Source organism: Neopsephotus bourkii, unplaced genomic scaffold, assembly GCF_033783945.1.
Source record: "Neopsephotus bourkii isolate Nb327-2 ecotype Australia unplaced genomic scaffold, CSIRO-AGI_Nbou_v1 NB_718, whole genome shotgun sequence".
Lineage (NCBI taxonomy): Eukaryota > Metazoa > Chordata > Aves > Psittaciformes > Psittacidae > Neopsephotus > Neopsephotus bourkii.
The window spans coordinates 2,612,298-2,626,916 of record NW_026901217.1 but is presented as its reverse complement, the minus strand read 5'-3'; the positions used below and the strand labels follow the sequence as shown (position 1 = coordinate 2,626,916).

The window sequence follows — 14,619 nt, the reverse complement described above, 5'->3', positions numbered from 1 at the left end:
ACTACAACAAATGTTTGACAGTCCTAGTGGAGGGCATTAGTAAGGGATTAAAAATAAAATTAAATACATCCTTTGGTCAAAAAAGCTTCTCTTAATTCAGTCACCTTTGCTAAGAACTGACACACAGCATCATGCTCTTTTTATGAGCCACAATAACACTGCCATTAAAGGCTTTGAACATCTACTTAGCTGACTGTTTGATAACCCGTAGATTCTTTACATATTCATGCTACCTGTAGAAATAAGACTTGCCTATATGCACAATATGGGCAGTACAGGAATACAAAAATACACCTTACTTTTTTCCTGTACATAGAGATAGCCTTCCATTGTGAAGTGGTTTGCTCTCTTATGTTCCTGTGGATTTCTTCTGATCTTGTTCATGAGCTCCTCTACCTCTGACCTTGTTCCTTCAAAACGATTTCGTGTCTAAAACAAGACAGTAAAAACTCATTAGTAGAAAGAGTGGAAGAAAGACTTACTCTTGCTGACAGACAGGAGTTATAGTAGCTTACTGGGTTTGTGGAGCAAGGTTTCGGTAGCAGGGGTACTACAGAGGTGGTCTGTGTAAAAAACGTCCCCTATTTCCAGAAGAGCCAATGCCAGCCAGTTTCAAGACTGACCCCTTCACTAGCCAAGGCTGAGCCCATCAGCAGCAGTGGTTGCTCTCTGTTATCCTCTAGGATAACAGAGTTAAAGCAGGGAAGAAAAACTGTGCAATTGCAGCCAGACAGAGAAGTGAGAACATGACAGGGAAACAGCTCTGCAGACACCATGGTCAGTGAAGGAGGGGAAAGAGGTGCTCTAGGTGCTGTAGCAGAGGTTGCTCTGCAGCCCATGGTGAAGACCATGGTGAGGCAGGCTGTGCCCCTCAGGCCATGGAGGACCCCACACTCAAGCAGGATGCTGGAAGGAGGCTGCAAACCCTTGGGAAGCCCACTCTGGAGCAGGCTCCTGGCAGCACCTGTAGCCCTGTGGAGAAAGGAGCCAACACTGGATCAGGTTTGCTGGCTGGACTTGTGACCCATACTGGAGCATTTTGCTCCTGAAGGACTTCAGCCCATGGAAGAGACCCACACTGGAGCAGTTCATGAATAACTCATGTGAAGAAGAACCTACACTGGAGAAGTTCATGGAGGACTGCCTCCTTTGAGTGAGACCCCATGCTGGAGCAGGGAAAGAATGTGGGGAGTGCTCCCCTGGGCAGGAAGGAGCAGAGAAGACATGTGATGAACTGACCACAGCACTCATTCCCCATCCCCCTGTGCTGCTGGAGGGGAGGAGGTAGAGAGTTTGGGACTAAAGCCTGGGAAGAAATTAATGGTGGGAGGAAAATGTTTTTGAGACTTGGTTTTATTTCTCATTATCATACTCTGATTTGACTGGTAATAAATTAGTTGTTCCCCCTGCCCAAGGCAGTCTGTTGCCAGAGTAGATTTCTAGACCAACATGCTGGCCTGCTCAGAAAGAAGTGAAATACTGAGTGCAAAATTACTATGGATTTGAATATTAAAGTTTCCTTATAAAATATTACTACAAATGTTGGCTTAGTTCATGAGATTCATATTAGTTGTCAGAAAGGAGAGGATTTTCTGTGGTTATTGAGAAAAAAGTGACAGGAAGCTCACCAACAATGACTACACACTGAGACTATATACATGCCAAATGTTTTGATCACATACAAGCAGAAGCGTAAAAACAAGCAAACAAAAATAAAGTCCAGTTGATTATTATTCCTGAATGTCACTCATTCCAAAGTTTGCAAACAGCCAGACGAGAAATATTTATTAGAATATTAGGAAAAACAAACAGAAAGTAATCACACCACCCACAACTTACACAACAGGACTACACAAAATCACAAAGCAGCTCACACCTGACACAAGAAACTCTTGTTTGGTCTAAAAAGCACTAGCAATTGGCCAGTAAGCAAATACAAAACCCAAAACAATCACAGTAATACTCAGTTTTCTCTCCCCCATACCTGCTTGCCCAAATTCCTTGAATTTAAAACATACATGTAAATTCTGAGCTACTATTTTCCCCAGTTGATACATGTATTTTGAGGAAAGCACATCGTTCCAAGATACATGTTGGTGTGTCTTGTTGATTTTTAAGAGCACTTTTATTTTTCTGAAAAGAGATGAGCTTCTTAAAATGCTGCCTCACCTGTTTTATTTTTTAACTCAGAACAAGCACAGAGTTGCATGCACTGACAAATACACCATAAGTATAAACAAGTGTCCATTCTTGTACACAGACAGTTAACACCATGCTCCTGACTAGCCATCTGTACATTCAAATTCCAGATTTATGCTTGAGTTTATTCATGGGCACAAACACAGTGTATGCAAGCTGGTCAGAGTAGCCACCCATACCTATATGTTTTATAAAGGAAAGCTGAAGATATTCTTTAGATGATGACTAAGAACAACTTTCGTTTTACCTCCAGGCAAAACCACTGTTCTGAACCCTCCCCATATCCATCATCTCAATTTCAGGTCTCTTCTGCTTGCAAATTCTGGAGTTAGGCCCTGCACATAAACCCATTATGAAGGCTCCAAGCAATTTTCTAAGCTCTTTTTCATAATTTCCTAGAAAAGCTGCATTAAAAAAAAAGGAAAATTATACTCTGCACTCAGGACAAAGGCAAAAAACTGATAGTGACAGAGTGCTCACATTTAAACCTTCCCATATGAACACTGAACACTCTGAAGTTAGATGCTTTAAATGATCCTGCCAGGACTTTTGTCTTAGCTGTGCAGTGATCACAAACCTGAGTGTGTGAAATGTACCCTGGGAATGGCAGGATGAAGCACCACAGGTTCCAAAAAGCTCAAGAAAATTTCTACCTGCCTTTGTGCTGTGACAGAAGCTGAGCTTAACCAGGGATTAACCACAGCTGCTGCATCAGCATGGCTATACCTCCTCTCCCTAGGGAAGGCCAGTTTTGCTTGCAGGGCACAAGAGTATGGTCAAGTCTGCAAGGATCCTTGTGCAGCACTGGGCACAGAAAGAGAGGAGTTCTGGGAGTGAGGGGGAATCCAGTTGAAGATACAGGGTTTTTACAAGAGAAAAAGACTGTTGGAAGAATCAGTTTACTAGAGCTTGAGCTACAAAGCTGGGTTTTTTCTTTGTTTTTTTTTCCTTCTTTCTTTCGTTTTTTGGGGTGTGTGTGTGTGTGTGTGTGTGTGTGTGTGTGTGAAGAAGGCAGGGTCTGGGGCAGGGTCTGGAAAGAAAAAACACAGCATAATTCTCAGAATAAAGACAACCTGAATGAAATGGATGCAATTACTACAGCTGTACTGGCGACTCTCAAATCGCTTCTATATTCAGTGAGGCTCAGTCTACTGAATCTTGTACCCTTCAGTTTGTAATCTGTCATTCCAGTGTTCTGCCAGCAGCTCAGCTGTACCACAGCCAAGCCTTAGTTTTAACTTTGGGACGTTCTGTTCGTCTTCAACAGAGGTGAATGTGTTATGTCCTCTCATGATCTTTTCAGATGCTTCCCCTTCTGTTCTTCTCTTACCTCAGATAATTGTTAAACTTTGCCTCCTTTCTCCTACAGCTTTTTGAAATCTTGTTATCTATTCATAAATCTTGAGCTGTAATGCTCCATCTCTTTTGGATTTGATGGAGCACACTATAATGCCATTCAGGCAATTGAAAATGCAGCTGTTGAGATTAGCTTGCCTTGTTATTGCTCATCATTTCTTCAGACCACTTCACTGTCTCTTTTCCATCTCTAATCTGAAATCCAGCTATTCAAAACTGTACCACAGCTTCCCTCTCATGTTTCATTTCTTCTCATCTTTAATCAGCTCTCCTCTCTCTATTCACTGCAGCTCCATGCTGCTTCTCTATGTTAAGCTAAGCACAAGGAAGAACCAAGGTGGTCCTGAAATTTCTTCCAGAAGTACTAACTTCTATGAAAGTCTGCTTATGAAGTTACCAGTACTCGGTTCCCCCACCCAAACAAAACAACAGCTCAAAAGGAAACTTGAGACTAAAACATATGAGAAAAAAAATTAAAGGAATGGTATCATGACACATGAATCATGTCACCATGTAATACAAGAACCATAATCCTCTCTTCCGCCTTTCCACCTCCCTGTTACCGCCCTCCTAGTTAAGCCATTTCTAAAAATAGGCTGCAACCTCTGAGAAGCAATTTATGTGTCTTAATTCCATGTGCCCTTAGAGGTCAACAGAACAGACACACCACCATGAATTCCTCATTCACACTAACGCACATGGTTTGTTCCCTACCAACAGGCCTCTGGCACATCCAAGTTCCTCTGAGAGAGTTTTATTCTTCAACAAATCTCAAGAAAGCAAACAGACCATGAATAGTGACAGTCAGCCCCACTGCTTCAGCCTGTCACCTTGCTTCCTGCTCTCCCAGTCCTCAGCATACAATACTGGTCAATTCGGTGGGAGGGTCTGCTAACCAGTGGTGGGCAGTGGTTAGCCTGCCCTTGGATGAACACTCTGCTTTGTCAAGTACAACGTGGGTATGAACACCAAGTAGCCCGGCACCCCAAATCAACAGGGATGTTCTTGCCCAAAGGGCTGCTTCTAGACAAACACCTGAAATACTGAGAACCTTGACCTTTCATCACCCATCTGAATTTTCCAGTGTTGTACGTTGTATTTTAACAGATTTAATTCACTGTTAAACTCTTTTATGATAATCCTTGTGTTATGTTTCTGTTTCTGTAAAAAACTAGAAAAAGTAGCAGATGCCTTTTATTTGGTGTTTGGTTTTTAGAGGAGTATTACAAATGACAAAAAACACTGGAATTAGCGATCATTTGTTCAGTGATGCGGTTGATTAGCCAGGAGATGGCACTATATACCCAGAGTTCACAGACAACGTAGTAACATCGAGGAATGTATTGGCAATTACTGTATGTACAGTAATTGAAGTGTACGATTTTGCTTAAAAAATAGGAAGGCATAGCTATCAATCTCAACTTACATTTTGTATATTTATCTGCAGGGCCATTTTGTAATGACTGAAGTCTTTAGCAAGTTCATATCCTTGATGATAGAAAGTGAACAAACCCTGGAAAAATGATAGGACCTGAAATACAAACAAAAGACTTGTCAGAACGAAAAACTCCATTTACCAGAATACAACTGACACACATAGCCTTTTTTGGCAAGATGAGAAATGACAAAATGATTCTTATAGAGCAAATCTCCACTAATACCTACAATTTATGAGTAACAACTTTGATGAATAATCAACTAGGTATATAGAGATGTTTGGACAGTCCTGTCTCTGGAATTTCACAACTGATCTTGATAAATTTGATTATAAGCAGTGTATATTTGCCTATCTCCCAAACTTTCCTATGTAATGCTTTTAGGCAGCTGCTCAGAGGCCAATGATGCCTGGAATGAATATTTCTGCATAAGGATGTAATGATCATTCTGTCATTTAGTCACCTTTTCCCTGGTCAATCCCCTACCTAGCTAAAGGCCATATTGCGATAACTCTCATAAGAGTCATCTGGTTTGTTCAAAGACAGAAGCTTGTCCTCAGTAACCTTATCCACCACTACTTTTTGTATTCAGGTGTGACCCTCTGTCAGAATGAATAAATGATCCACATTACAGTTTCTGACTTCAGTGTTTCAATTTAAAAGAATTAAGGAGCTATACTATATTTGAAACAGTGTGAGGTACACTACTGTCTACCTCTCCTGTTTGGTTAGGTTGTTGGAAAGAAGTAACACAGGAAAGAACAACTCTTTAATAAAGAGAATAAACTAAAGAACTTATTTAATAAAGTCTGAAGTCATTAAAAAATTTCGAAAATCCACATCAATTTAAAGTACTATGAAAGAGGATAAGAATTTGGTACTAACTAATTTCAGTTTATTACCCTAGTGTAAACTTCAAATACAAATTGAGCAACAAAGCTCAGCCCTATCCAGAGGGAGCACTCAGGAAAGCAAGAGAGACATGGTGCAAACACATACTTTGGCTGTCTTTGAGGAAACTTCAAATGGTTTGAAACACAAGAACTGAAGCCAAAGCTTTGTCTTTATTAAAAAAAATCCTCAATACTAATATATTTAAAGCAATTTATTCCCACTTCCATGCAGGAATAAACTAAGTTATGTTATATTAATACATTATTAATATATTATTAAAATACACAGGTCATTAACTCCATAATGACTAACTACTTTGATTAGGGTCATTTGGGACTATTTTCATTATTACATTAAAATAATCATATCGAAGTAAGAGGACAGAATTGGTCCAAAAACACAGACTTCAAAATACGAAAGAATGGAGATCACTTCTATAATCTATCCTCCCTTGAATTCATTATTACTATTCTCTTGCTGTTTCACAAAATTTCATTTATACTTCAGATCTAATGTGTGCTTAGAAAACTTTAGAATAAGCTCTTCTCATAGATTTAAATAAGCCAGCTCAGTACATAGAATCATGAAACAGTTAAGTGTTGGAAAGGACCTTAAGATCATCTAGTTTCAATCCCCTGCCATGGGCAGGGACATCTCACACTAGACCATGTCACCAAAGGCCAAACACAAAGGTCCAACCTGGCCTTGAACACTGCCAGGGGTAGAGAATTGACAACTTCCTGGGGCAACCCATTCCAGTGCGCCTCACTACCCTCACAGTAAAGAACCTCTTCCTCATATCTAATCTAAACTTCCCCTGTGTAAGTTTGAACCCGTTACCCCTTGTCCTACCACTACAGTCCTTAATGAAGAGTCCCTCCCCCAGCATGTAAGATTTCCAACTAAAATCCAGTGGAACCCCTTGATTTCTACACGGATTCAACTGCAATTGAAATCAACATTAGACTACTTGACAATGAGCTTTTTAGCCAGCAGCACACTCTGATGTATATCTACCATTCTCCACTAACAGGCCTCTAAGTGCAACCTTCATACTGAAGGCAAAATTCCTTACACTAGTCAGAAATAACACTTCAGTGGTTAAAAAGAAAAATAGAGATGCAAAAAGTCTGACCTTAACATCATCTTCATGAATCCTCTATTCCATCTGATACCACAAATCATGTTTTTTGCATGTACTACAGTGCAACATTTCACACATTTTCTGGAAACCAACAGTGTATTCAAATGAACTGTAACTACTGAGGCAAGCTTTCAGATGCCTAGTTAAGCATATCTGTACCAGGAATTTGCACAGATGTAACAAGAGTGCTTTACATTCTGTTAAGTTACACAATTGCATGTGTTTTCCCAGAAAATGGAGCTCTTTGGCTTTTTTCCAGTTGCATTCCTTCTCCACCCCTTATGAATGACAGGACAGGCTGAATTCATTGATACTTACAGGTTCCACACACTCAAATTTCTTCCGCTCCTGTATTTCTTGCAACTTGCATACATACTCGAGGGATAGCTCATAGAAGTGTTTTCTATTTTGCTCCACTTGGTTATCTGCCTGCACACAGAATACACCTCATGAAGCTTCAAAGACATTTTGCAGACAGCTTCAAAATGACACATGTATAGCATACAAGTGGCAAACGATAAGATAATTTTCTCCAGGCTGGGATTTGTTCCGTTACACCATTCATGTACTTTCAAATGGCAGCAGCCATTTCTTTCTACTAGGTAACATCTGTTGTTCTGATTCATGAGGCTAATTTTTTAGAAACATTCCAATAACACCTCTTCATTCTTCTTTTCTACAAAATCCAAGTCAAATATATTAGGGCAGTTACTTGTACACTGCTTTAACAGCACTGAAAAGGTGCCTGCCCAAACAGAGAGAGGGAGCTATCAGCATCTTCTGTTAGAAAAGAGGGAAATCATCTTTCCAGTCAAACTGAAGAAGTTACTGTTGAAAACCACATTGCTGGTACTTCAGGCTTTACTCTAGAACCCAAATAACTGCTGTAAATAGCAGAATGCTATTGTACCCATCCCACACCACTGTTCACTCTGGCAAGAGAAGAAAGAAAAAAAAAGGCTCATTTGTGGGTAAGATACTTCACAAGTTTCCACAGAGCATTAAATACTTAAAAATGCAGCCCTGTTAGCTGCAGCTGATTTTTAGCTCAGCTTTGCTGAAATGCCAACACCATATTGACGGTGAACACTTATACTTCAGCTACCATTCATCTATACATATTTACCTTTCTAGCATTTATGTGTTATTTTGTGAACTTGTTATTTAAGGTCCATGTGCCTCTTTAATTATGAAACTTCAGGAACTCAGTAACAGACAACTTTATTAAAATAAATTAAAGAAATGCTACACTGGGATACTCTTAAGTGATTAACGTTAAGTCGTTATCCAACACTTATCTAATCTACACTAAATAACAAAAGGCAATGGAGAAAGGGGCAGATGAAGGGACCAGACGTACTATCACAGACTCTCTTAAAGACTGGGACTATATCCTTCAGGCAGAACAGCAACTGCTATGCTTTAAGAGGATAAGTCAAATTAGCTTTAAGGCAATTTGCCTTAAGACATTCTTGACTGCTGGGTGTGAGAAGTCTGTCAGCAATTAAAGGGGCATGACAACAAATACCATTAAACAAATAAAGCACTGATATGCACAACAATAAGAAAAGGTGTTTCAAAGAGCCAAGCTATTTTGATGCATCCTATAAACCACGAAACATAGGATTTGTTTGAGAAGCTAGTTAAACTTCTGATGATATACACATGCACTGAAGGATACCATGACACCATAGAAAAAGACTATGAAGAGGGTCCACTAGGACATCTGGCTAATTGATAGTAAGACCTATATACACCAAAGCCCTACCTAAGCCTGTTTCTAGCTGTCTTTTTTGTTGTTGTTGTTGTTTATTGTTTTGGTTGCCTCCCTCCAAGAATGCAATACCCAACACAACCATTTTAACTCCTCTTAATTCACCTGTGTACTGCCAAAGAAATACAGAAATAAGACGCACGCTGTACCTCAGTGAATTTTCAGGAATGTTCCTCCACTAGGAGAGTCAAAAGCTACATTAATGTAAGACACACCAAAATATGGTATGTTTTTCACCAAATTTTTGTCAAATTTATACCTGCATCCTTTATTTACTCCAGTCAGGAGCTGACAGAACTAGCCACGTACAATACTAAATTAGGAAGCTCCCATGCAATTATATACACCTATCTTCTACGCTTTTGCAAGAAAGCTTTTCTTATTTAGCACTATGTGACAACATGTTGCAAGTCCTTTTTTTTTTAATTGCTTACACAATTATAGTCCAAAATCAGATGCACAAAATAAAGAGCCTGACTGAAGAATTTCAGAATTTTTGTTCATGAAACTTTCAAGAACATTTAGAACAAACCTGTTTGCTCATTCTAGTCTTCACAACTGCTTTAAAACTTTGGAGTATATTTGACACAGCTTCAAAATGCCTCTTGCAAGCATTTTGTGTTTTTCCATTGAGGTTAGGTCTCGTTTCAGGTTTAGAAATATGGTTCTTGATATCATCAAGTAAAAGATCATAATTAATACTTTTTTATTTTGTCTGCATCAGGTTCTTTAGCAGCTGACCAACTTGGTTAAAGTACAGGTCCTGACACATGAGCAATGCCCATTAACTTCATCAAGGCAGCTCATCTGCCCAAAAGAGACTTCTTTATGCCTATGAAGGAGTATGCTGCAAATATTGTATGGAGGAGTAACATCCTAATGAAACTCAAGAACAATCAGAGTTCTTAAACTACCAGCTAACTTGCCAGCTACATTAACCATTTTTAATGAGAAATGGGATATTTATGGTGGGTTAGAGGGCCGAGAGCAGAGTTTTCTGAGGAAAACATTAAGTGTTTAATGATACAAGGTATTAATAGACTGAGCATTAATAATTCTGACATAATTACATTTCTCTGGGAAAAAAATCCTGCTCAGAGCAGGTTTCTGAAAGATTTATCTGCTGTCTTGTCACATACTACTTTGCTTTTGCTCCTGAAATAAAAGCTATCACAAATAAGGATGATGATAATAAACCCACAGGGACAGAAAGAATGCCAGGCAAAACAAACCTGGTTTTAAGTTATAAATTGCCAACAAACTTTTCCGTAGCATTAATTGAAAAAAACAGATCTTCAAAACATAAGAAAAAGCACAAAACCAGTACCTTCCAGAATTCAAGCATTGCTGAACTATGCATAAAGCATTAACACAGGACACTTAGTTAACACATACAATGCAATGCAAATAACGTAATATGGTAAAGCCTCATAAGAAATGGAGTTTTTTGTAATATACTTGCACTTTACTATTAGCTGTATAAAAAAAATTAACATGATTTTCAGTGCTTCTTACACATACCAAGTAATGTCCTCGATTCGGAAAACAGTAAGGGTACACCACTAAGTTTAGCAAGTATCAACCTATGACAGAAATTTTTCTTTTATCACTACATATGCTGGTTTCATATTTGCATAAAATGTATTTACTTATTCAAAAGCTTTTAGCTTGCATAAAAAAAGGCAACAGTACCTCTTGTAATTGTAGCTCTTTCTTCTTAGCTGATAAATTCAAATGCTTTTCTAACAAACTGTAGTTCTTCTCTGTCTCTTTATCAAACTTCTTCTTTTCCTCCTAGACACAGAAACAAAGTAACGTTCATTTATACCTAAAAAATGTAAGAAAAGCCTTTTTCTTCTTCTAAAATTCTACTTTATCAGGAACAAAGAGAAACAAACTGACGCAGCTCCTAAACTAAAAGTATGTTTCCAACTCACTTCTCAAATTTATTTAAAGCCTAACTTGAAATGAAAATCCCATTGCATCATTACAGTGAAGCTTATTCACACACATGCCTACATCTTCTAAGTTATAAAAGCCCCAGAAAACCACCTCTTCTTGATCTATTGCATTTTTTTTCAATATTGTTAGGAATCATCCAAATCTTGTTTTTCAAAACAGGACTTGAAGTGCATCCATGAAAAAAAGAAAAAAAAAAAAACAACACACTTTTTAAACCACAGAAAAATCTCCATAAAACGCAAAATCATGCTAGCAAAAGAGAAACTCTCACAGACACGAGCATCATTTACATGTGCAAACCCATTTTTCCAATCATTAAAAGCAACATACTGGAAGAGGGACAGCCACTAAATGCTTCTAGGAAATCTGAATTCTTGGATCTAATTTAGGAGGAGATATTGAAAAAAAAAAACCCTTTCATTTCCTCAGTTCTAGTTTCCTGACTTTGTGGTAAGACAGAAATCAGTATTGATGAAATCAACCAACCAGTTTTGAAGCTATTTTTAATATAACAAATTGCAGTTGAAAACTACGTATAATGAGTAAAATCAAGTATTTAATTACGTATTAAAGAAGTGACAGATTTACTCCTCAGAAAGATACCAGTTCAATTCAAATACTTTCCATCAGCTGTCAATTTGATGTTCCATTTAACCATATTCTACCCACCATGCTGGTTAGACTCAACAGATATACTTTCTCTTAAACTTTCATTTTTAATACTGTAAGTGATACACATTTTTGTTCTCTGAACAACTGGATTTTGCAGATGGCATTCTATTGAAGAGGACCTAACCTGTTTATGATTGCTTCTCAGCAAGAGCTTTTACCAAAACGCTGGAGTTTTCTCCCTTCTAAGTCTAAGAACTTCCTTTAAAAAAGCAGCCACATCGTACTTTACCAACCCAGAAACATTAAGATATGCATATGGCTTTGGTGTGATTAGTTGCCATATCATCATATGGGAAATTTGGAAGAATGCGGAGTAGTGATCTGGGCTTATATTAGCAAAATTTCTGTTGATACACCAATCTTTGGGTGATGCCAGGAAAAGTAAAAACAATAGCTCTATAGACTTAGAAGCCAAAAACTTCACACATGTAGTTTGGGATTAGAGCACAACACCTTTTACTAAGGAGTAATTCAATAAGGGTCTCAGCTTCCAGCACTACTGAGCAAACTCTTTTTCTTTTTTCTCTTAAGCCTGACTCAGACCATTTCATCAGCAGGGGATGGAAAACACAGAAAATCTGAGACAGCAGATTCAATTTTAATTTTGTAATGGTAGACTGTAAATTTTTCCTAATGCAAATACTACAAATTGTTCCAGATATAGTTCACTACTACATACCATAACCTGCTTTTCAGAGCTAAGCAGTGTTATATTTCCAGTGTTAGTACTTCGACTATAGTCAATAAGCATGCAGTTAAGAATATTCCAAGAGTTAAATATTTATTTAAAGGATTTTTATTTCAATGTTACATGATTATGCAAGACTGTTCTATTTTAAGGTCACTGAGAATTCTGTCAAAAAAACAGAAAAATGGCTAAATCAAAAATAGGAGTTTCAACTTTACAAGAAGATTTTGCAGGGACATAAGGGAAGAAACATTCATCCAAACAAAATGCGAGATGTAGACTGTGTAAATGTAACTTGTCATGTTAAAAACATGAGGGAGAGAATCCTGACTAGGAAATGAGTGAACATAATGAGGTAATTTAAAGTATTAGGAGTTCTCACTGCAAATCCAGCAATGTTCTTTAACACCAAAAGTACTGTTGAAACAATCCCTTCATTATAGCTCCTTTTATGACAATAGATTACATTTAGAATTAATTCTCTTTTCCTTTGGAAGAATCTCTATATTGCATACCAAGTTCTTATTGTATGTTAGCTGGGACGTCTGATATTCTTAAGAAGACCATAAAACTACACAAAGCTCATTGGACTATTGAACTGTAATGATTTACAAACAGAGCACTTTCCATTCCTGAACACTGAAATCATATTCAGAACATATTAATCATTCCTGCCCAAGTCAGGATGTATAGTGCTCTCGTAACTGGAACACCATTTTGACTATCAAGTATCACTGCAGATGAAGTCATAGAATTGTAAAATAAAACAACTGCAGAGTGGTAGTTTAAGAATGCATTAACTGAGTTTTGCAAGAGAAAACTGTACTAAATATTCTTTTCTCTCTCCTCCCTGCCCCCTTTAAAAAAAAAAATAAAATAAATAAGCATTTAAATTCCACCCAGGAAGAAGGAAGGTAGGAAGAAGTCAAATTTGTTGCTGTTACTTTTATTCCAAAGCTCGCCTGTATTTAAGACATGAAGTTTACTTTGCCCTTTCCTTCTTTTTTTTTTTTTTAATATACACAACATAGAGACAATAAAAAAAATTACTGAACACTTTCAAAAAAAAAAAAATCAACTTTAAATGGACCTTGTCTTTAGCTTCTCCATCCCTATTTTTAACCCACTCACACAGAAGCAACTCTAAGCAATAAAATATGGCAATTTTCACTTTGCAGGCTGCAAAAATATAATTAAAAGAATACGAATGAGCAAGCTCCTTTGGGTAATTAATATTTTTCAGCCTTTGATTGTGCAACTGCAAGCAGCTACAAAGCAGAACAGAGTTATCCAGGAAGAAGGGGGACTGGCTGCTAGCAGGATTGCTCCCATTCCAGATATAAAAGGGGATTGGAAAATAGGACACATTCTTCTCTTCTTGAAACATACTTTCAATTTGTTTCTGAAGCAAGTTCTCAAAGTGTGTGAGGGGGGAAGTGTGAATACATGAAATATAAACAACAGTATCTCTCCTCCAATTACATGTCATTACTACAATGTAATCCAAGCAGAGAAGTTAAACACAAAGGCAAGGCAGGACAAACCTTTACAGCTCCTAGCTGCTCTTTCCTAAATCTTTCCAAAGGTTTGATCAGAGTTTCAGTAACACTGAGTGCCTGAAGAAAAAAAAAAAAAAGCATGGGTTAGGTTTCTGTAGCCAGACCGATGAGTCACTTTAGCACCAGCAATAAAAAGAAGGCAGCAAGCAAGCTCTGGTGTAAAATAAAGGAGAAGAACACAAATCAGGAGTCCTAACTAAAAAAAAAAAAACACCACATCTCTGAGCTCATTCAAGCTTTACAATTTTCTATCCCTTATTTAAATCCACTCTCAAGAAAATTAACTCCAAAACAAATGCAGGAATTTCAGCCAAACTGTAACTGCTTTACTTGTGCAGTCTCACAGATCAGGTTGACATTAACAATGACCGAACACCAGAATGAGACACTAGACAAACAATTTTCATCTGGGGACACAGCAATTTCTGCAACAACAAACACTACAAACAACTGCAGAATAGACACAGAGTAGCAAATAATCTTTCTACACACAGTTAAAGCCATTAGGCATTGATATCTAGGTATTTTGAAATATTTACATTTAGGTATTTTAATAACACCTTAAATTAATCTAAGTTATAAAATCAAGAGGTGTGAAGTCAAGAAACACAAAGTTTAGTTGATTGGGCAGGCATCCATCCACCAGTGCACTTATAATAAACAGCCTCAAAGCCATACTAAAGAGAAAGAAAAATGACATAATATGCTCTTATAATTAAAATTGTAGCTTATTAGATCTGGCCAGCACACAGTCTCTAGATCACATGAAATGTCCCTGGAGATGGAGTAGGTTTGGTGCAAACAAGACTTACAAGTAAAAAATGTTTGAAATCTCAGCAGAATTTGGAACTTCTTGAATGCAACAGCAACACAGAAAAGATAGCAAGTGTTGGAGGTGTGGAGGAGCCAGTGAGATCCTTTTGGTCTCAGTCCTA

General features: G+C 37.8%; 1 protein-coding gene across 3 annotated transcripts in view; it reads right to left on the bottom strand.

The window, feature by feature from the left end:
- Positions 1–14,619, bottom strand: part of ARHGAP10 (Rho GTPase activating protein 10) — a 166,589-nt gene that overhangs the window by 85,398 nt on the left and 66,572 nt on the right. For 2 of the 3 annotated variants that reach the window (XM_061354199.1, XM_061354200.1), the window contains exons 4-8: positions 13,670–13,741; positions 10,496–10,597; positions 7,348–7,458; positions 4,982–5,086; positions 300–429 (exon numbers count right to left, since the gene is read on the bottom strand). In XM_061354199.1, the coding sequence (XP_061210183.1) occupies positions 300–429; positions 4,982–5,086; positions 7,348–7,458; positions 10,496–10,597; positions 13,670–13,741 (520 nt within the window). The remainder of the gene's footprint in view (positions 1–299; positions 430–4,981; positions 5,087–7,347; positions 7,459–10,495; positions 10,598–13,669; positions 13,742–14,619) is intronic. The other variant, XM_061354201.1, reaches the window with a different exon arrangement.